This window comes from Rousettus aegyptiacus, unplaced genomic scaffold (assembly GCF_014176215.1).
Source record: "Rousettus aegyptiacus isolate mRouAeg1 unplaced genomic scaffold, mRouAeg1.p scaffold_m13_p_13, whole genome shotgun sequence".
NCBI classification, from domain to species: Eukaryota; Metazoa; Chordata; class Mammalia; order Chiroptera; family Pteropodidae; genus Rousettus; species Rousettus aegyptiacus.
In genome coordinates this window covers 16,999,645-17,022,847 of record NW_023416288.1, presented here as the reverse complement: position 1 = coordinate 17,022,847, position 23,203 = coordinate 16,999,645, and the positions used below count along the sequence as shown (strand labels likewise).

The 23,203-nt window shown below is 34.8% G+C and overlaps 1 protein-coding gene and 2 pseudogenes across 3 annotated transcripts in view; 1 reads left to right on the top strand and 2 right to left on the bottom strand.

The window, feature by feature from the left end:
- The window catches only part of PEX1 (peroxisomal biogenesis factor 1), a 45,690-nt gene that overhangs the window by 4,326 nt on the left and 18,161 nt on the right, over nt 1-23,203 (top strand). For all 3 annotated transcript variants that reach the window (XM_036230342.1, XM_016161309.2, XM_016161310.2), the window contains exons 3-15: nt 793-876; nt 1,069-1,183; nt 1,280-2,046; nt 3,364-3,483; nt 6,028-6,151; nt 6,362-6,465; nt 7,338-7,420; nt 12,144-12,276; nt 16,221-16,317; nt 17,471-17,641; nt 19,137-19,291; nt 21,494-21,683; nt 21,894-22,060. In XM_036230342.1, the coding sequence (XP_036086235.1) occupies nt 793-876; nt 1,069-1,183; nt 1,280-2,046; nt 3,364-3,483; nt 6,028-6,151; nt 6,362-6,465; nt 7,338-7,420; nt 12,144-12,276; nt 16,221-16,317; nt 17,471-17,641; nt 19,137-19,291; nt 21,494-21,683; nt 21,894-22,060 (2,310 nt within the window). The remainder of the gene's footprint in view (nt 1-792; nt 877-1,068; nt 1,184-1,279; nt 2,047-3,363; nt 3,484-6,027; nt 6,152-6,361; nt 6,466-7,337; nt 7,421-12,143; nt 12,277-16,220; nt 16,318-17,470; nt 17,642-19,136; nt 19,292-21,493; nt 21,684-21,893; nt 22,061-23,203) is intronic.
- Nucleotides 8,364-8,483, bottom strand: LOC118611199 (annotated as a pseudogene).
- Nucleotides 19,858-19,976, bottom strand: LOC118610953 (annotated as a pseudogene).

Below are 23,203 nucleotides of genomic sequence, written 5' to 3'. Positions count from 1 at the left end.
TTCGCTTACCCTAAATTTTTGCTAGAATCTTACAACTTTAGTTCCAGAGTGACCTTAGAAATCACGAACTTTGGTGCCTAGCTCTGCAAACCAAGGGAAACGGAATATTGTCCCCAGGATTACATAGCAAGCTACAGTTTTCCTTTCTTCCCAGGCTGGTTACCTGGGACATTTAATTCTCAGTGGCTTTGGATTTTAGTCCTCTACTCTTCAGAAATGCTAACAGAAGAGAAAAGAAAGTAAGATGGTAGATTCTAGCTTCTTGAGACACACTGGCGTTTCATGTATATCTGTATACTGGAATAAGGGGTTATTTGTTTTACTTTGCTTTTAGCTGTGCATAATTATCTTTCTAAATAATTGACTGTGATCTCTCTTTCAGTGTGTTTCTTAGTTTTCTAGAAGCAGCATGGCTTGGAGTAGTTATAAAACTAACAGTTGCAAAACTTCTAGAAATAATATTTACATAGTAGATCAAGCCATAATTTGATGACATTGTTGTTTCTTCTTGCATTTTTTAAACTTACATTTTTTAAAAAAGTGATTTCATTTTTTAAAAAAAAAAACGCGCTAGGATGTATTTTTCTTTATTCTATAATTGTGAAATAATTTTTACTAAAATGCTTAATATATCAAAGACTAAGAATACGTACTTAATAAATATTTGTCAAATGAAGGACTATACACAGACAGACTCACACTTAATTGCCTACCTAAAACAAGAACTTTTATTTTCTAGGGGTACAAAACGATCTTTTAAAAGTAGTTTTACATTTTTCATTTTTTTTTCAGGTGTTTCTCAAGCCATGTTCCCATGTGATATCTTGTCAACAAGTTGAGGTGGAACCCCTCTCAGCAGATGATTGGGAGATACTGGTAAAGAAAATACAATGAGAACTATTCCAGTTTAAGATTAAAGTACTTCAAAATATCAATGCTTTTAGATTTCTCTGAGTTTCATTATATATTCTGAGTTGGTTCAAGTTGTAAGAATGACTTGAGATTTTCTTACTAGACATGGAATGGACAAAATGTACAGTAAATTGATCTTTTTGTTGTTGATTCTAGGAGCTGCATGCTGTTTCCCTTGAACAGCATCTTCTAGATCAAATTCGAATAGTTTTCCCAAAAGCCATTTTTCCTGTTTGGGTTGATCAGCAAACTTACATATTTATCCAAATCGGTAGGTGCTATTGTAATATTTGTCTTCATACTCTATACCATAGCAGTGAGTCCAAAGCAGAGGTAAACATGCACTAATGAACTTTATTTTTTACAGTTACACTAATACCAACTGCTACTTATGGAAGGCTGGAAACTGACACAAAACTCCTTATTCAGCCAAAGACCCGCCAAGCCAAAGAGAAAACATTTTCTAAAGCAGATAACACATGTGGAACATTTCATAATTATGGAAAAGACGAAAAAGAATTGACAAAAGAACTCCAAACCAAACAACTTCAGTCAAATACTATAAAAGTCACTAGGTCCAATAAAATAGATTCAGCAGATATAATTGACTCACCATCAATACCAAGTTTATGGACTCTGATAGGAAGTATTTTTTCTTTTGGGTCTGAGAAAAAACAAGAGACATCTTGGGGTATAACTGAAATCAATGCTTTCAAAAATATGCAGTCAAAAGTTGTTCCTTTATATAATATTTTCAGAGTATGCAAATCTCAACCTCCCAGTATATGTAATGCACCAGCAAATTCTGTGTTTCACAAACACTCTGCCATTCATATATTTCCGTGGGACCAAGAATATTTTGATGTGGAGCCTAGCTTTACTGTAACCTATGGAAAGCTGGTTAAGCTACTTTCTCCAAAGCAACAGCAAAATAAAACAAAGCAAAATGTCCTGTCACCTGAAAAAGAGAAACAGATGTCAGAACCAGTAGATCAAAAACGAATTAGCCCAATCCACAGTCAAGAAGCTCCTAAGGCCTGTGTGGTGAAGGTAGTCTGGAATGGACTTGAGGAATTGAAGAATGCCATAAAATACACCACAAAAGTAGAGGCTCTCCATGTTGGTAAAGTCTGGGTTAGTATAAATTTTATAATTTGGGAGGAACTCATTTTACATTCTTTGAACTATCTCAAATTATGAATTAGAGTAATATATATAAATTCAAAACTAGTATAATAAATAGTGTCTCTTCAGGGACACATTTCTGAATGGAGGGTAAAGTCTTTGGGTAAAGAATGTGTATTTTCTGCCTAGTAAACTTAGTATAACCTTAGGTACAGGCCCAGAGAAGTCAAAATTGCTTGCCTGGGGTTATATAGATAGTAAGTAGAACTGGGAGTCAAACCTAGGCAGGCTGACTCTTTAGTTCACGCTTAGCTTGGAGTGCCCTACAAAGCCTGTACCTGCAGATTTGTTTCCAAGTTCTTGAAAACAAAGGACTTGTTACAGTTAGGGGGAAATGTCCAGCATAGAGAAGGATCCTCAGCGTGAGATGACCTTCCTGTTCTCTGTGATGGCACCCGGATTGGAATATACCCAGAAGCTGCTTACCCTGCTGGTACCAGCTCTTTAACTTGTGTGTAATGGGGAGAAAAAATAGAGCAACTAGTTTTCAACTCTCTCATCCTGACTTCAAATATTAAAGCTAAATATGTGAAATGAGTCACCAGCCCCATTTATTTGACCCTAATTTTGAACCACTGTGAAGTGAAACTTCATGGTCAGAAAGTGAGGAAATTAACACAGTGAAGAAAAATAGGAAGGAAAGGGGGTTTCCTGTGTAGATTTCTTTAATCTCACAGTTTTACTTTTGACCTTTATGAAAGCAACTTAACAAAGGTTTAATTTCTTTGGTCTGAAGCTCTGGATCATTGCCTCGTTATTTTTTGTTAGCTCTAAACTCAGTTTAGGATGTCCCACTCCATGTCTAAAACTAAATTATCCAATGCTGAGCTTGTTATTACTTAGCTCCTTCTATTAATGGTTCTGCCATTAGGTACTGGATACCCCTATATTTCTTTGCTATTATACGATGAGTTCAGGGTGAAGAAGTAATGGTAAAGTCTTGGGGGCCACATGAGATAGCAATGAGGAGTCTGCACTTTCCATTCTAAAGGTCGGGAGCCATGGCCAGGGAAGAGTAGGGGTAGTTGCCATCAGGTACTCAGATAGGTTTGACTTGATTGATCCCATTCTAAAGAGGATGTTAAAGAAATGTAGGGGGGAAATTGAAATATATGTGGTATAACCAAAGCTGCATATCCTGTTTATACTATGAATCATGATAGCTTCTAAAATTTCACCTGATAGACATTAATATGAATATCTATACACTGGAATATTTTTAAATCAAGCTTTGAGCATATTTATATTTTTATTTTTAAATTTCAGATCCCAGATGACCTGAGGAAGAGACTAAATATAGAAATGCATGCAGTAGTCAGAATAACTCCAGTGGAAATTACCCCTATAATTCCAAGATCTCTAAAATTACAACCAAGAGAAAACTTAGTGAGTTTAAATTTATGTTATGTCACAGTTGTTTTACACGTGTTTTAAAATTTCTAGTTGCTTTAAGTAGTAAGAATGTTGTAGTTCTTTTGACTAGGACAAAGAAGTCTTTTTCCTTTTTGCTTTATTGTTGTAAATGTTATAACCATTTTTAGGTGTACAATTCAGTGGCATTATTATATTTTTAATGTTGTGCAACGATCACCACTATTTCCAACTTTTCCGTCACCTCTGCCCATTAAACAGTAACTCCCCACACCGACCTCTGCAGCTCCTGGTAACCTCTATGTTCTGTCTCTCTAAATTTGCTTATTCTAGATCTTTCATATAAGTGGAATCATAAATTATTTGTCCTTTTTGCCTGGCTTATAATTTTACTTAACATGTTTTCATGATTCATCCATGTTGTAGTATGTATCAGAACTTCATCCCTTTTTATGGCTGAGTAACATTTCATTCTATGTGTGCACCACATTTTGTTTATCCATTCATCCGTCGGTGTATACTTGGGTTGTTTATACTTTTTGGCTATTGTGAATAATGCTGCTATGAATGTTGGTTTCACAAGTATCTTTTTGAGTCCCTGCTTTCAATGTTTTTAGTATATACCTAGGAGTAGAATTGCTGGATTATATGGTAATTCTGTGTTTTAACTTTTTTCCCCCAGCATTTTATTTTTGGTTTCAAGTATATAGTACATTGGTTGGACATTTATTGGTTAGACGATTCCCCAGATTATCTTCCCCTCTGGCTCTACACATAGCTATTACATTATTGCTGACTTCCTTCCCTATGCTATGCTCCCCATTCCCTGTGACCCTCTGTCAACTACTAATTTGTACTTCTTTAACCCTTCACTGCTTTCTCTCGGCCCTCCACCTCCCTCCCCTCTTGCCATCACCAGAGTGTCCTCTATATTTGTAAGTCTTTAGTCTATTTTCAGTTAATTTGTTCTTTTCTGTTCCTTAGACTCTGCATATAAGTGAAATCATATGATATTTATCTTTCTCTGACTTATTTCACTCAGCAAAATAACTTCTAGGTTATTATGTTGTTGCAAATGTCTGTGTTTAACTTTCTGAGAAACCAAGAAGTCTTGAGGAATGAAGACTTTAGTGAGCAATACACGTATTATGTGCCAATACAAATATGAATAATTTTGGCTTATGAAAGATTGATATTTTTTCTACATCTGTGTAATTAAAGATTTTTTTCCATGTTATTTCAGCATTAAAATTGCAGCATGAAAGAGTGCTAGACTGTTTTACTTTTCTGTTCTGTTAATTCTTTAGAAACTGGTATGATCAGGAAGGAGGGTGTTATCAACTGTAACATTTGGGTTACCAGTTCTCAGAGAATGATAATGCAGGAAAATTATTGTATTATATGTTTAAAAAATTTCTTCTCTGGTAATTCAAATAGTGCCCTTGGATCCTCAGGATCATGATGGTCATGTCATAGAAGAACCAATTTAACAGAACTTTCTAGTTAATGAAAACTCAGATAAGATAGCTTATATTATGTGACTGAAGAAGAGTAAAACACGTAGAACACCATTTCCATAAGATTGTGTAACTGAGCATTTAGCACATTGGCTGAACAGTACAGAGTGAGTTGTAGTTTTAACTTTTGGTTATTGACCTAAGTCTTTTTCCAAAGTTATGTCTCTTATGTATGAAAACAATTAGCAACTGATCAAGAGATTTTTTTTTTTTTTTTTTGTCTCAGTGATGGGATATTACTACAGAATTCCTTTCCTATCATACGTTGCATATTTTAGTGGAAGCTTTATGACTTTGACCGGTCTCTCTGGGCTATGATTGTATCACTTAGGACATGAAGATGTTTGATTCTAGAGAAACTGTGAATTCCTTTCTGATTCTAAAAGTCTTGATTTTAAATAGTTCTCATTTTCATTTTATGACTTTGTTTAGGTCTTTAATCCCATTGCAATAATATCCACAGAAGTAACTATTTCTGTGATCTTTACGAATGGGAAAGTAATTTCTTAGTTTAGACTGCTTTTGGTAGTGATCAAGATCTGAACTGAGTTTAATTAGCAATTAAAAAGCTTGACTCTGGATGAAGAGAGATAACTGAGTTTTTGTTTTTCCTGGTTTTAATTTCAAATAAGTTTTAAAAACTTAATATATACACACATATTTCCATACATCCACATGCACACCTCCAAACAAGGAGTCCACACTAGGAGTTTGCTTTCCCACCTATGTAGTACAAGGAGGCAAAGGAGAATGGTGTTGGAATGGTTACTGAGTGAGCCAAATCATGGCATGTGCATCACTGGGGATAGTGAAAAGCAGCATTTAGACTGCTGCCACTGGAGTGAATATTTCTTCAGGTTACACTGTACCCATTGTACTGACTGAATGTCAAATCTAAATCTGTGACTATAGAATGTGAACAACATTCCTGGTTTTGTTGGGTGAGGTTTACATTTTATTAACAATGTATTAAAATAAGGACGTTAGGGTTAAGGTCAGGTATGAGGGCAATTTATTACTGTTCTTTCATTTTCTCTGGCAGCCTAAAGACATAAGTGAAGAAGACATAAAAACTGTGTTCTATTCATGGCTACAGCAGTCTACTTTGACCACACTTCCTTTGATAATATCAGAGGAAGAACATATTAAGCTGGGAATTAAAGATGGTGGGTAAATTCTATCTGTTATTTTGATATTTTTCCTACTGAAGTCAAAATTTTTCATTGTTTTTCATGAGAACAGGATACATACGTAAACATTTTACATACCAAAGAATGCCTTTATTTAAACTTAAATAAATTTGATACTTGAAATCTTAAATTATTTCACTTCAGCTTCAGTACTAACTGTACATTTATTAACTTTCTTTTCAATAGAGTTGAAGGAGTTTTCTCTGAATATAGTTCATTCTTGGGAAAAAGAAAAAGAGAAAAATATTTTTCTGTTGAGTACCAATCTGCTGCAGAAGATCACAATACAAGTAATTACATACTATTGAATATTTAATGAAATAATATTTATTACATGTAATTGATAATAAAGTGTGAATTTACCTGTAAGACCTTGCATTCTAAAGTGTATTAGAAACTCAAAAGATAAGAGTAAGGAATAACTTGATTTAAAATATTCTATAATCTCTTTAACTTATCTAAAAAATTATTGATTTATCTTAAATTTAAAATCAATGCCTTAGCACAATTAAGTTTCAGAAATAGAATTGATCATGTTAACTGGCAAAGGGATCATGATATAAAATTCTTCCTGTATTGAAACAAAGGAGAACTTAGCTTTAGTGATTTTTAAAATTCATATTTTTTGTTGCACAATTCTTATTATTTTGGCAATTCTTAGCTTCTCAATTCTTTGTAAATATTATCATATTACATTTCTACCAAAAGTATTTTAAAAGTCATCTTTTTGGATTATTATGTTTTAGAATATTCATTCTTGTCATAAAATTGAAGATGCTCTAGTCATTTATAATTTCAGTGGTTTAGAATTAGACATTGGTTCTTTGCTTTTGAAATATAATTGAAGGAGTGCCATTTAGAGAAGATACAAATGTAAGAATTGTGAAAAGAATAAATGTGACACAAATAAAAATTGCAAATAAGGATGGATCTGAAAACCCATTAAGGAGATGACGTTTTTACTGTTTATTGACCATAAGTATTTGTGTTCCTTGGATGAGTAAATTATTGTCAAAGCTGTTTTAAGTAATGATCTTACATGTACAGTATATCTTTTCTCTCTGGTGTAATGGAATCAATGATCCAGTTTCCTGGGATCCAAGAAAAAGAGTCAAAAGATGTAACTTTGAAATGTAAAACTGATTTTTCCTTGCTACTGTAGGTCCTTCTGGAGCCTATGGTGAAAGAAGAAAACAATGAGGAAATTGATTTTATTCTTCCTTTTTTAAAGCTGAACTGCTTGGGGTAAGAAGTTATGGCCAAACTACCATGTTTAGAGTCATATTTGATATTATGTCTGGTAGAGTTTTTATGTGTAAATATTCAAGTAGATGTTAATGTCATTGAATAATCTTCCTAAATGCATAGTAGATATTTTTTTCAAGGATTGTTTCTGTTTTCACACCTAGCTTAATAATATGCCTTGTCTTAGGTAACTAAAAGTCTGAAGCTTATTAGAAATTTTACTTTGAGATTTGAATATTTTTTATTACAATTGACATTCAATATTATATTAGTTCCAGGTGTACAGTATAATGGTTAGACATTTATATAATTTACAAAGTGATCCCCCCAATAAGTCTATTACCCACCTGACACTATATGTAGTTATTACAAGATTATTGACTATAGTCCCTATGCTGTACTTTACATCTCTATGACTACTTCGTAACTGCCAATTTGTACATCTTAATGCCTTCACTTTTTTCACCCTGCTTCCCAACCCCTCTCTCATCTGGCAACCATCAGTTCTCTGTATCTATGAGTCTATTTTGTTTAGTTTGTTCATTTATTTTGTTTTTCAGAGTATACATATAAGTAAAATCATATTGTATTTGCCTTTTTCTGTTTTATTTCACTTAGCGTAATACCCTCTAGGTTCACTCATGTTGTTGTAAATGGTAAGATTTCATTACTTTTTATTGTCCAGTAATATTTCATTGCATATATGTACCACATCTTTAAACATTTGTCTTTTGATTGGAGCATTTAATCCATTTACATTTAAAGTAATTATTGATAGGTATGTAATTATTGCCATTTTATTGTTTTCTGGTGGTTTTTTGTAATTTTTCTCAGTTCCTTATTCTCTTACTCTCGTTTCTCATATGTTGACGTCTCTCTATAGTGCTGTGTTTGGATTCCTTTATTTCTTGGATAGCTCTTGTAGATTTTTTTTTTTTTTTTATGCCTACAGCACCTGGTCTTCCTAAGTGGTCTTTCCATCCAAGTACTAACCAGGCCTGATCCTGCTTAGCCTCCAAGATCAGACGGGATCAGGCATGTTTAGGGTAGCATGGCCGTAGATTCTTGTAGATTTTTGATTTGTGGCTACTATATGCTTCATATATACCAAGCTATGTTTATAACACTCCATTTTAAATTAATGGTCACTTACGTCAAACACTATCATATTTACTCCTTCCATGTTTATATTTTTGTCACTACTTTTTACTGTTTGTGTGTGTGTGTGTATCCTGTAATTTACCGTTTAATTACACATGATCTTCCTACTTCTGCCTGTTAACCTTTGTATCAACTTTAGTGTTAGTTGATTCTCTACCTTTTTTTCCCCTTATGACTGATTTGTTTATTAATCAAGAGCTTTGTGTCTACAATGGAAGAAAACCATCCACAATCAATCAAAACTAATTTTCAAGATATTTTCAGATGGTTGATATTACTTAAAATAGTAGATCCTCTGCTTTTATTATGTGTTTGCCTTCGTCAGTGAGAATTTTTTTCTTTGCAATCTTATTTATATTTTTTTCTTCTTCATAAAGAAGTCCCTTTAACATTTCTTGTAATTCTGGTTCGGTGGTGATGAACTCCTTCAGTTTTTTCTTGTCTGGAAAGCTGTTTATCTCTCCTTCCATTCTAAATTATAACTTTGCTGGGTAGAATAATCTTGGTTGTAGGTCCGTGCTTTTTATCACTTTGAGTATTTCCTGCCAATCCCTTCTGGCCTGTAAAGTTTCTGTTGAGAAATCAGCTGCCTTATGGAAGCTCTCTTGTAGGTAACTACTTTTCTCTTGCTGCTTTTAAGATTCTCCTTGTCTTTAACCTTTGGCCTTTTTATTACAATGTGCCTTAGTGTAGGCCTCTTTGAACTTGTATGTCTATTTCCTTTGCCAGTAAGAGACGTTTTTAGTCATCATTTCTTCCAGTAGGTTTTCCATCTTTAGCTCTCTTTCTTCTTCTGGTACCCCATGTGATGCGAATATAATTATGTTTGATGTTGTCCTAGAGATCCCTTAAATTATCCTCATATTTTTGTTTCTTTTTTCATTTTGCAGTTTTAATAGGATATTTTCCGCTGCCTTACCTTCCCTATTGCTGATCCGATCCTTTGCTTCATCTAATCTGTTTATTCCCTCTAATGTATTCTTCATTTCAATTATATTGTTTATTTCTTACTGGTTTCTTTTTGTGTTTTCTATCTCTTTGTTGGAAGTTCTCACAGAGATCATCTGTTCTTCCCCTAAGTTGATTAGCATCCTTCTAACCAGTGTTTTGAACTCTGCATCTGGTAAATTGTTTGTTTAGCTCTTTTTCTGGAGTTTTGTCCTCATCTTTCATTTGAGACATGTTTCTTTGTCTTCTCATTTTGACTGACTCCCTGTGTTTGTTTCTGTGTGTTAGATCTGCTACATCTCCCATTCTTGGCGGAGTGGCCTTATGTAGTAGGTGTCTTGTGGGGCCTGGCGGCTCAGTCTCCCTGTTCACTTGATCTGTGTGTTCTAGGGGTATATTTTGTATGAGTTGTATATGATCTCCTGTTATAGTTGATTCTTGATTGCTTTTGGCATATCAGTGTGTGGGATTTACCCTCAGGCTAACCGCCTGTAAGGACTAGCCATGACTACAGCAGACAAGCTATTGTGTGGGGGCTGACCCCAGGTAGTGGGATTCGCATTAGCCGGACTCTGGTGCCTATAGCATTCTCCCTTTGGGTGTGTCGTTTGTGGCACCAATTGGGTGGTGCTCTGGTGTGGTCTGAAGCCAGGCATCAGCTGTATTGTGTCTGGGACCTCTTGGGAGGGGATCCTGTGCAGACCAAGGTCAGACGCTGCCTGTGTCCAGCCTGGGGCTACCTGGTAGGAGTTATAAAGTGATCTGTGGTTGGTTGCTGCCTGTGTCGGGCTTGAAGGTGCCTAGTTAAGCTGTGAAATGAGACTGGATGCCACTAATGCCAAGCTTGGAGCTGCTTAGCAAGAGGTACAGGGCATGCCGAAGCCAGCTGTTGCTTGTTTGGGGTTTGTGGACCCATGAGAGATTTTTGGAAAGTCTGTATACGGGCTAAGGGTCTCTGCTTGTGTGGATTAGCTTCTAAAGTGGTTTGGACAGGAGTGTGTAAGTTGGATGGGAAGTGGCTTCAGAGAATCACCAGGGTGAGGCGAGAACAGTATTAGCCAGGTTAATGATGACTTAGATTTGGTACCCACCTACACCTGTAGACTCTGGGGAGGCGAGCTTGACGAAAGAACAATGGTGCCTGCCAGCACTTGAGTCCTTGCTCAAAAGCCAGATAATTCATTTCTTCCCTGTATGTTCCTGGCACTTTGTGAGCTGCTGTCCCTTCGTTTGTGCTTAGGGCAAGTGTTTGTACTCACTGAGTCTCTGCTTAGGCCCTTTAAGAGAATGTCTGGGTCTACAGTGGCCCTCCATCTCACCCAGATGAATCCCCGCTGATTTTCCCAGTCAGCTGTTGTGGAGATTCCTGTCTCTGAGTACTGGAACCCTAGGATGGGGAGCTTAGTGTGGGATGAGAGCCTTCTCTCCTCAGTGGGTACCTAGATATCACTCTGGATTCTTAACCACCACACGTGGTTGTGGGATCAGCAAGCCCTGATTGGCATCTCTGCCCTTCTTCCCAGTCTTGATGTGATTTCTTCTTTATAGTCCTAGTTATAGGAGTTTTGGTCAGCTAGTCTTCAGGCAATTCTCAAGGGTGGCGGTTCTATAATTTAGTTATAATTTTGATGTTTTAGGAGGAGGTGAGCATAGTATTTACCTACTCTGCCATCTTGACCAGAAGTTTCCTTTGAGATTTGATTTGTGAGAATAACTAAATATGACCTGGATTGTATGTGCTTGAATAAAATAGTAATTCTTAGAAATAATAAATTTGTTTTAAAAGTTAAATCTATAAACAGTTGAACGTTTAAAAATATTTCAAATTGTTATTCCTTCAATTCTTATTAATTGGGATTATTTGTGTTTTCTTCAACTTTTTAGACAAATCTGAAAAGAACCTTTAATTTCTTTATCTCTTATGTGACATGAAATCTAATATAATCATTACCTCTTAGAATTCTTCACAGAGGCTTTTAGTAGGTGTAATAGTAGTGATTTGATTTCCTGTAATAGTATAGTCTATATGTGTTTTAGTAAAAGATTTAAGCCATAAAGTAACAATATTTAAATATAGCATACTATATTTATATACTATAAAATCTCTTCAATTCAGACTCCTATTTTAGAAATTTATGATGTTATCAGAAATAAAATAGCAATCAGTCAAGAAGTATCATGAAGTTTTATGTTTGTATAATCTACAAATTGAAACTGGATTTCAAAAGCGGTGTTTAAGAGAAAATGTCTTCAATTATCCTAACACTTCAAAAGCATGCATTTATGATTATGTTGATTAACAAACCACAAATCATTTTGAAGGGGATGTTTGTGTATGTTAAGATTTCTTAAAGAATCTTATTAGGACAAAACTTTTAGTTGTTGCATATGTTTGAAAGTAAAAAAAAAAAAAAAAAAAAAAACCAAAAACTAGTTTTAAAAGCTTTCACTCAAATTTGGCACTAATTGAATATACTTTCAAGTAAGGTAGAATTTCTAAGGTTTTACTCTTTTAAAAATGATTAAGTAGCCTGGGAAGGAAAGTTTCATAATTCTTTATGGATAGATTTTATTCTACTTTAGTTTTTTATCATACAATTTATATATTTTGCAGAGGAGTGAATTCATTGGCCGTATCCTCCCTGGAGCACATCACGCATAGCCTCCTGGGACGCCCTTTGTCTCAGCAGCTGATGTCCCTTGTGGCGGGACTTAGGAATGGAGCCCTTTTACTCACAGGAGGAAAGGTATGTGGCTAAAATGTGCTTGTTTTCACTAATAGCTTTTAATTTCTCTCTTTGGGTTTTGATAATATTTTCTATAGGGTTATTAGCACAAGATATTTAAAGCATTCATTCAATGATATTATTTTTGAGTGCCGCTATTAGATATTGGGAAAGAGGTGATAAATAAGGTGATGCTCTCCCTGCCATTTTTTTGTATCGGCTGATACGATTGTATGATTTTTCTTTTTCAGGGTGTTGATGGGTTTGATTGATTTTCAAATAACAAACTAGCCTTGCATATCTGTAACAAATCCCACTTGGTCATGATGTTTTATTCTTTTTATATATTGCGAGTTCTGTTTGCTAATATTCTGTTGAGGATTTTTGCACTTAAGTTTATAAGAGAGATTAACCTATAGTTTTCTGTTTTCGTACTGTCTTTTGTCCAGTTTTACTGTCAGGGTAATAAAAGAGTTGAGAGGTGTTCCTTACTGTTCTGTTTTATGGAAGGGATTGAATATGGTGTTCATTCTTCTTTAAATGGTAAAAACTCCAGTGAAACCATCTGGGCCTGGAAATTTCTTTATTGTTAATTTTTTAATTATAAATTCAATTTTCTTAATTGTTTTATTTAATAGTTTGTAGTTTTTGAGAAACTTTTCCATTTCTTCTAAGTTGTCAAATTTATGAGCATAAATTATTTCCAGTATTTCCTTCTTACCTTTTAATGGCTGCGGATTCTCTTGATATTGGTGATTTGTGTCTTCTTTCTCTTTATACTTTGTCAGTCTTGCTAGAGGTTCCCTGCTTTTTTAAAGAGCTTACAGTTTTATCCTCTACCAGCACATTATTGCCAGGAATCCAGTGTGGTCTTTGTGATTCCTTGTGCTTTTTTTCATTTCAAAATTTTAAGGCTTTTTTGTTTCTGTGCACTGTTAACTCCAATATGATAACTTTTTTCTTCCTGTTACTAGCCTAGTTGCTTTCTTCTGGTTCTTATTTAAAATGTAGCAACTACCGCAATGTGTTTCCACCTCAGGAAGCTAGAAAAGATAGAACGAATTGAATCTAGTGCAAGCAGAAGAAAAGAAATAAGAATTAGAGCAGAAATCAGTGAATTGAAAACAGGAAATCATACACATTTTTAATTTTTAAGTTGAAGCACAAATAACGAAATGCGCAAACTGTAAACCCAATGGACTATCACAAAGTAAATCCTCTGTGTAATAGCCTAATAAAAAATTGGAACAAACCTCCCCCCACCACTAAAAAAAGAGAAAGATTAAACAGACTGCTAGTATTGAAATTAAAAAGACATCACTACAGATCTCCTGGACATTAAAAGGATAATAAAATAGTAGTAGTAATAGTAACAAACTCTGTGCTTAGAAATTTGATATCATAGATGAATAGACCAATTCTTTGAAAGACACAAGCTGCCAAAACTCACACAAGAAGAAACAGACACTATAAAAAGGATTACATCTAAATAAATTTAGTCAATAATTAATAATCTTCCAAAACAGAAAGAATGAAGCCTGGATGGGTTTACTGGTTAATTCTGCCAAACACTTAAGAAATTATACTAATTCTCTACAATCTCTTTCAGATGATAGAAGCAGAGATAATACTTCTTAATTTATTCTGAGGCCAGTGTTATCCAAATACGAAAACCAGACAAAGACATTACAGGAAAAGAAAACTGTAGACCAATATCTCTCATGAACATAGATGCAGAAATTCTCTACAAAATATTAGCAAATCAAATAAACCAATGTATGTAAAGAATTATACATCACATTCAAATGGGGTTTATCCAAGTATGCAAGGCTGGTAAAATATAGCAACTGCTCTATGTGGTTTCTAAATTACCTATGTCAAATTTCAAAATGCATCATCATGGTAGAATATTTATTTTGAAAAATGAATATCCTCCTGACTCAGAAACCAGACTTCTACAGCCTCACCTAAAGGTAGCATGGTTAATAGGAAGAACTAACAGAAGACCTGGATCTGAGTCCCATTTCTGTCATGTACTTTCTGGCTGTGACCTCACGTAGTTTTTTAGTTTCTTATCTGCCTTCTTAGGATTACCTCACTTAAGGGAAATAATATACATGAAAGGACTCTAAACTGAAAAGTACTATGCAAATGTGAATTACTTTGAGGAAGGAGAAGAAAAGGCCCTTTGACTAGGCAAAATGATTATGACAGGTGAGGCCTATACCCCAAAACCCCTAATTTCTTTGTTTTCTGGAGCCCATTGACTTTGAATATAAATACAGTTCTGTAACCGGGTAACATGGTAGTGTTTGTTGAATGCCTGCTGAATTTCAGACTTTGTACAACAAACTTGGCAGTTTTTTCAGTCCACAGTAATGAGAAACAAGATTAGAAGTGATTCAGAGCTGTTAAAGCTAGACAAAGCAACAATGGTAAGAAATATTAGTGATTGAGGGAGGAAACCTGTATTGAAAGAACTATAAAAACCTACCAAATACAGCCTTTCTAGGGGGTATTGTAGCAATGTTTAGAAAAATAAGTTTTGGATATAGTAGTTCCACTTCTACAAATTTACTCTAAAGGTATAACCTGACAAATAAGTAAACTTATATGTATATGGATGTTTATTTTAGCTATACTTATAATAAATAAAAATTGGAAGCAGCCTAAATATGCACTTTGGAAGGGACCCAATACGTCCCCATAGTGGCGTTGAACTAGGGAGCAGATGCAGCTCTATATTTGTTGAAAAGGACAATGATTTATTGTAAATCTGCATGAATACATAATTCCATCTTTATAAATTTACATAAAATGTGTGTGGAGCGCCTGGAAGGATGACACATCAAAACAATTGAGAGCGTTCTGTGCGGTGTGATGATTACAGAAGACTTTTACCTTTCTATGCTCTTATGTATTTACAGTTATTTTGAGTTTTTTAAATATTAGTTTATAATCAGGAAAAAAATTAAGCTTTTAAAAAAAATTAAATGCATATTGGATCACAACTATATATAGTCTGGAGTCATTTAATATAAAAGTACACAGTTGTGTCCACCTTAATATTCTCTGAGGGCTACACTGTACACTAATCGATGGTCACAGTTTTATTGTAAATCACCAAGAAACTGAATTAAAATTACAGTTAAAGATAATAGGGAAGTGTGTCATATTTTTTCCATTAAAAATAATTGAAATTAAATAGGAATAAGTTTTATTTATCTAGAATAATTATTTATAGTTTATATTATTCTCTTCTAGTAACAAATAATGAAGCTTTACCTGTTTTTAAAGGTAAAAGATTTACGTATCAGTGATCGTTTTAACTAACAAATTAGATATTTATATAGGCACTAATAATAAATATAGGGTACATTCAGCTCCTAGCAGCTTAAAAGAAAAGCCGTTTTTTAGTAACCCCTGCATATCCCACACATCAGCTAGTCTAGTGGATACTCCTCTCTTTTTTTTAACTTTTGATTTTAGTGTAAATCAAGTTTGGTGGTGGGGTGGAGAAATGCCCCTTTTAATGGTGTTTATAGTTCTGATGTTATGTTGTCAACTGTTAACCTTCTCTATGGTTACATAATACTTGAATTCTGCTATTAAGACTAGGAAACTGGAACCTCCTGGTTTCTTCATAGAATATTACATTTCTTTCCTAGACTCGAGTACTTAGGAAATAATTCTTTCCCACTTATCCTGCAGTGCTCTCCTACAACTACCTGAATCCAGATTTTTATTCTTTCCTGTCAGTTTACTTATGTTAAATGCCATTCACCATAAGGTGATCCTAGTGTTCCAGGGATATAGGCTTCTCTCCCAATTTTATTGAGCTATAATTGACATATAACGCTATGTAGTGTATACTTGAGGCTGAATCTTTGTGGTTGCCACAGTGACAGAAAGCTGTTTCTGTGATTTACTATATTGAGAGTTATTATGAATTAATTATTTTTTAGGGGAGTGGAAAATCAACTTTAGCCAAGGCAATCTGTAAAGAAGCATTTGACATATTGGATGCCTATGTGGAGATAGTTGACTGTAAAGCTTTACGAGGTATGGATATGATAACACTCTAAATAAATTCCATTTTTGGTAGACAAATTTTATTATTATTAAATGCTGTTTTTCTAATACATACAAATATCTAATTTGAAATTCCTTAGAAACTGAAATTTCTTAGAATTGGCTTTCTAATGTTTTAAATGAAATTTTTAAAACTCTCTGTATTTAATGGAGGCCTTTTTTCCTACCAAAACTCTTTGTAGACTGTATTCCTGGAAATGCCAGTCCGAGAAAGTTAGTATTTAGAATATACTCCAATGGGTATAAATTATCTTTGAATTGCTATGGGAAACTGGTAGAGAGGTTATCTCAAGGGAGGGAAAGTAGATGGCTGCAGACAGCAAACAGAATTACAAGTTACCATATACACTTTTATACTTCTAAAGTCTGTAATGTTTACATTATCTATTCAATTAAAAGAAAGATCGGAAAGATTTTACTTCAAGTAGTTAATGTTTTTTCCCTTGGCTACCACTACACTATCATATAGACCCAATTAGTCATATTCTCAGTATTTTTAATCTAGATTATGATAAACTAAGAAATAGCCTTCAAAAACTCATTACTTCATATGACCATCTCTGAGTCCTGCTTGAAGCCTCATGTGAAAATTTGGTTTTAGAACTAAGTGACAGGAACTCTTTACATTAGCTTATGAATTGGTGTGTTTTCTACTGTTTGTAAATTAAAACTGTAATTCACCAGGAAGTTTGAGGCCAAATTTATGATTCAAATATAGCTACTCTAGGATCTCTAGGCAGTTAACATTTGTGTTAGATTTTACCTGAATCTTGATCCCATATTCTCATTTATATTTTCCTGCTTTTACTTCACTATTTTGTTGTAAGCCATCTGATGTTCTCTGTGGAATAAGACTAGGTATAAATAAATACATATATGCAGAAATTATAGTAGCATATTCCTTTTTTTCAGTTTTATAAAATTCAGTACTTAGTTTTTTGATGCTGTATTAATTAAACCATGTTAATGATTAACAAATTTTAGTGATTGGTATATTAACAAAACATAGATTGAATTTTCATAGTTAAGTCAATTTTGAGCTTTTCTAATGCTTTCAAAAGGACAGCTTAAACTTTCCTAGCCTTGAAATAACATGAAACCATTTGATATCTTCTGTTTTAAGGGAAAAGGCTTGAAAACATACAAAAAACCCTAGAGGCGGCTTTCTCAGAGGCAGTATGGAGACAGCCTTCTGTTGTTTTGCTGGATGACCTCGATCTTGTTGTTGGGCTGCCCGCACCCCCAGAACAGGAACTTGGTCCTGAGGCCATGCAGAGCCAGCGGGTTGCACATGGTAATGCTGACACATCTGCTCACTGGTGTCAGGCCTTTTTCTTTTGTCAGGCACCATTTTTTTGTCTTAATGGTAAATCTCTCTTCAGAGAAGAGAATATATGCTATTTTATGTGTTGCGTTTGAGCTTCGATAGCATCCTACAGTTGTCCTGTAATAGCAAAATTGGTAGAATAAGAACAGCATGAAAATACTGCAGCTTCATGGTTAGCTTTTGAGGCCTTTTCATTCTTCTTTACTGATCAGAAATTGCTTAGTTGTACAGATTTACTCTTTGTTCATTTGACAGATATTTGTCTAACACTTGCGCACAGTCTATATTTTCAAAGTCTACGAAAGGAGAGAAAAGTAAATGAACAATTTTAGTTCAAACTTCTGTTAGTAATAATGATAGCTACCATGTGTTGCGTGCCTTTTCTGGGCTAGGGAATGCTTTGCACTCTACATGCACTACATGCAGATATTCTCCTGGTTTTACAGCTGAAAAATAGAAATTCAGAGAATAGGTAATTTGACCAGGGTGGCACAGCTAGGCGGTGGTTTGATATACTCTGCTAGAAGTTTATACAAAGTGCTATAGGCGCACATACCCCAAATCGAGAGTGGTCTAGGGGGTAAGGAATTACCAAGGAAGGCTTCTTGGTGGAGTTGATAACTGAGATGAGTTTTGATGGAGGACTAGAAATTAGCATGAAGCAGCTTCATGCTAATGAGGAAGCAAAAGAAGTGTGGTTCACAGGCAGAGGCACAGAGGTACAAGAAGTCATGGTATGTTAGGGAATACTGGAGCATAGAATTCAAGGAGAAGACTAGGGAAGAGGGACAGGCACTGGAGGATTTGACAGCATTCAGCTGCCTCAGTGTTCTCAAAAGCTAAAATAGATATAAAATGCAACCATAGTGGCTTGGATTATTATAAACTACTGTTATCTCACATTTTGAATCCTGTAGCATCTGCAAGATTTGTTAGTCTAGTGTTTAAGAGAATGCTGCAAATTTCTAAATCAGGACTCAGATATACATCACTAATGCCGGTTTCATTCAATTTTGACCTCATACCAACCAAACCTTACAAGACATAGGGAGGAAAGAGATTGTTTAGGAAGTTATAGCAATGTGAGTTGTATTTTGCTTAATTAATAATACAATATGGAGATTTATCATCCTTTTATAATATTTATTTCAGAGACTCCTTTTCATTGCCTTTATAAGATCCAGAAGGAAGGAACCTCACTAGTTATTGTTCTGAGTATACAGACTGAGTTTACAGTGCCTCCTATGCCTCCTCCATTAGATGAGTTAGAGTCTAGCCTATATTAGCTCCTCAATATATAAATCAGTGAATGAATAGAAGATTTAATTTTTGACAGGTGTGAACGAGCCATACCATTCATACTCCATCTTAAAGCTTGACTTTAGGTTATCATTTTTAATGAATGTGCAATTTAAAAATGTTTATATTTACTAAGCTTTTATACTATATTGCTTAATTCCAGCTTTGAATGACATGATAAAAGAGTTTATTTCCATGGGAAGTTTGGTTGCACTGATTGCCACAAGCCAATCTCAACACTCTCTACATCCTTTACTTGTTTCTGCTCAAGGAATTCATGTATTTCAGTGTATCCAACATATTCAACCTCCTGATCAGGTAACATACTACTTGTGAAGATCGTTGAAATATATCCTCCTTTATATAAATAATTTTTCAATTATATTAATGGTTTGTGGTTTTAAACTTATGCTTATGTTAACGATCTTGATATTTAAAAAGAGTGACATTTGGTGCATGTCTTAGAAACACAGTTTTCATTTATAAACATCTGTTATGTACTTTCTGAGGAAGTGGCTTTTTTGAAAACAGCATTTCTTCTTTTTTTAATTAAAGTTTTATTATTCTACTTAAAAAGTACAGAAACCCTAAAATTTCTTAACTGCTTTAATTTCCCATTGGTGAAATCTGTAGATACATTGTGGGAATTAGAATTTTATTTTACCTTTATTGAGGTATAATTAACAAATTGTATATATTTAAAGTATACAACATGATGATTTGATACACATTGTAAGACATTTACCATTATTAACTTAATTAACATATCTATCAACTCACAGTTACCTTTTTTAAGCATTTCTTAATAAGAGCAGTGAGGAATGCATAGATATCTTATAAAAATTTAATTAAGCTTTTTTTTTTTTAATTCTTATTTATTTTTAATGCTATAGCACCTGGTATTCCTAGGTGGTCTCCCATCCAAGTACTAACCAGGCCTGACCCTGCTTAGTTTCTGACATCAGACTAGATCAGGCACGTTCAGTGTGGCATGGCCATAGAATAAGTTTTTTTAAATCAGGACTAATTTTCTGTACCCACTATGATTCCAGCATGTGGTTTTTTTCCTCACACTCCTAAGCAATTCTTGGACACCACTGAGTGTCTTACAGTTCAACTCCATTCTGACACTGTCTGCATGGAGATAGCATCACATTCCACAGGTTAAGAGCCAGGACCACAAGATGGCCCTCCACTTCAGATGCCAATTTCAAGTCTAGGTTGTTACCTGCACTTCTTACTGGAGAAATCAGAGGTCCCACAATCTCCTACTTTGGTTTGATTAATTTGCTAGAGCACTCCCGCAACTCAGGAAACTAGCTTACTCACTAGACTACTTGTTTATTACAAAGGACGTTAAAAGATATGAATCAATAGCCAGATGAAGAGATAATAGGGTAAAGTCCTGTCCTCACAAAAAAAGCTTCTGTCCAGGTGGAGTTTGGGACCTAGTACCATGGCAAATAGAAGTACCTATTCACCAACTTAGAAGTAGTCTAACCCCCTCCTTTTGGGCTTTTATCGCGGCTTCATTGCATAGGGATGATTGACTAAATCATTGGCCATTGGCAATTGATTCAACCCCAAGCCCCTCTCCCCTCCTGAGGAGTCAGGGGGTGGGACTGAAAGTTTCAACTCTCTATTTATGATTAGTTCCCCTGGTAACCAGCCCCTATCCTTAGGTGCTTTCCAGAAGTCACCTCATTAAGATAAACTTCGATGTGGTTGGAAGGGGTTTGTTATGAATATCAAGACACCTTTATCATTTAGGAGGAAATTCTAAGGGTTTTAGGATATCTTTGCCAGAAATGGGGACAAAGACCAAATGTATATTTCATATTATAAATCACAATATCACAAGCACAGATGGTCCATGTCTCCACTGGACTCATGTTCATGATGGTTTTAGTGGCAGTGACCCAAAGAAGTATGTTCTGGGACTGGTAAGCACATTTTAACTTCTTCTTTGAAGTTATTACCTAACATCTCAGAAGTGATTACCTAAATACTCAGACCCTGTGCTAATTAATTGTTATTGAAGAATAAAAGTATTATACCTGTTATTAACCATAACAGAATGATAGTGGTATTAGTGGTTGTATATATTTTTAGAAATAGGTTTTATAGGGACAACAAAAAAACCACTCATAAGTGAATCAGGTATTACTAAAAAGCCTCCTTACTGGAGAAATAGCAATTATTTATCAATGTGATTTTTTTTATAACCTTATTTGGATTTAATTGAAGAAAACAAACTCATTACTTAAAGCGTACAATTCAGTCAATTTTAACATGTATATACCATGAAACTGTCACCACAATTAAGGTAGCAGATATTTCCATCACTCCCAGAAGTTTCCTAGTGCCCCTTTGCAGTCTCTTCCTCCCTCACTCCATGTGCAGAAAGCCACCAGTCTGCTGTCACTATAGATTATGTCAACCTGATATTTCTCAAACCATATGTACTAAAATTTACACCTGAGAAAAACTAGGAATTTGAATTTTGTGTTTTTTCTTTAGGAACAAAGATGTGAGATTCTGCATAATGTAATAAAAAATAAACTGGATTGTGATATGAACAAGTTCACTCATCTTGACCTGCAACATATAGCTAAAGAAACTGAAGGGTTCGTGGCTAGAGATTTTACAGTGCTTGTGGATCGAGCCATACATTCTTGTCTCTCGCATCAGAATATATCCACCAGGGAAGGTATATTTTACTTGTAAAACCAAAATTGTAATCTTCATTCCATGGTGGAGAAATGTAGTAAAGCAATAATTAAATATATATTCCATTTTAGTATTCAAATAAGCAGTTGTATGAGTAGGAAATTGGCATTGCCAGCTAAATCGATGGTATATTTTGAAAATTTATACACAGATATGACTACCAAAATAAGTTTTATTTATTTTTAAACAGAATTAGTTTTAACAACACTGGACTTCCAAAAGGCTCTCCAAGGATTTATTCCTGCATCTCTACGAAATGTTAACCTGCATAAACCTAGGGACCTGGGCTGGGATAAGATTGGTGGATTACATGAGGTTCGGCAGATACTCATGGATACTATCCAGTTACCAGCCAAGGTACTTTACAAAAGCAATCAAGTACTTACTCCCAGAAGAACCAGTGAGTCATCGGCTTTGACTTTATGTGTTGGCTTGCCCAATCTCAGTTTGGTTTAACAGGTATTTACTGAGTTACCAAATAAATGTTCAGCACTATTTTTGGTCCTCTGATTTTTAAAGTGTTTGATGTACTTCTTACCCGTAAAAAACCTATAAAGAAAGCTAGGGTGATATTCATAGTAAATACATTTTGATGTGAATTTTATAATTCTTGTGTTTGGCTTGACTCATTGGCTAAAGCAAAAGGAACTATCAACTGGCATTTGAACAGAAATAGATAGAAATAAGCTGAGAGTTGGAAGAGTCTTCCAGATCCATAGAACTAGTAGATTAAGCAAGATTTCAGACTCTGGGTGTCAGTCCTGGAAAGGCAGAATTATCAGGCAGCATAGACCAACCAGGCAGATGGCAGTATAAAGGGGGCAGATATAGATTGTTCTTCACAAGATCAGAAGGTAGGGTCTAGGGCTTAGTGTGTTTGCTCTTGATCTGAGCCAGAAGGCCAAGAAGCAATGGATTAATGCGTTTGGATCAGAAACCTGAGAGATAAAGATCATTGCATGAGATCAGAGACCCATCCAAAGAAGTAGAGAAATGAATAAGGACCTCAGTTAATGTAACTAGATAGCAAATACTGGGAATTGTGGCCAGCAGGGCCTGGGAAATGAGTGCAGCTTAGGGCTGTGGATTAAAGAACTGTTTGAGAGAACATGAGTGTGGAAATACTTACCAGCAGGATCATGAGCCCAAATACTGAGTCTGGGTGCCAAGCATTAGTATCCAGAAACATGGAGACCATCTGCATAGCTGCTGACCTCAGGGCCTCTTTCAGATTAGAGTGAAGGTAGAGATGAAGTTAGAACATTGTCAACAGGTGGAACTAAAATAGTCATACCTAATAGGGACCAGGATATTGCTGACATAGCCTGATGTAAACTCACCTGTTTGAAAAATTCTTTACTCTCTGAGAAGGTGGCATTTTAGAAGGTAATTTAGAATCAGTCACTTGTTTGGCTTGGAAACTCTGGAGATTTTACTATCTGTTATTATACAGGCTTCTCTATTATTTCTTTTCTTTCTTTGAATATACACATCTGTCAT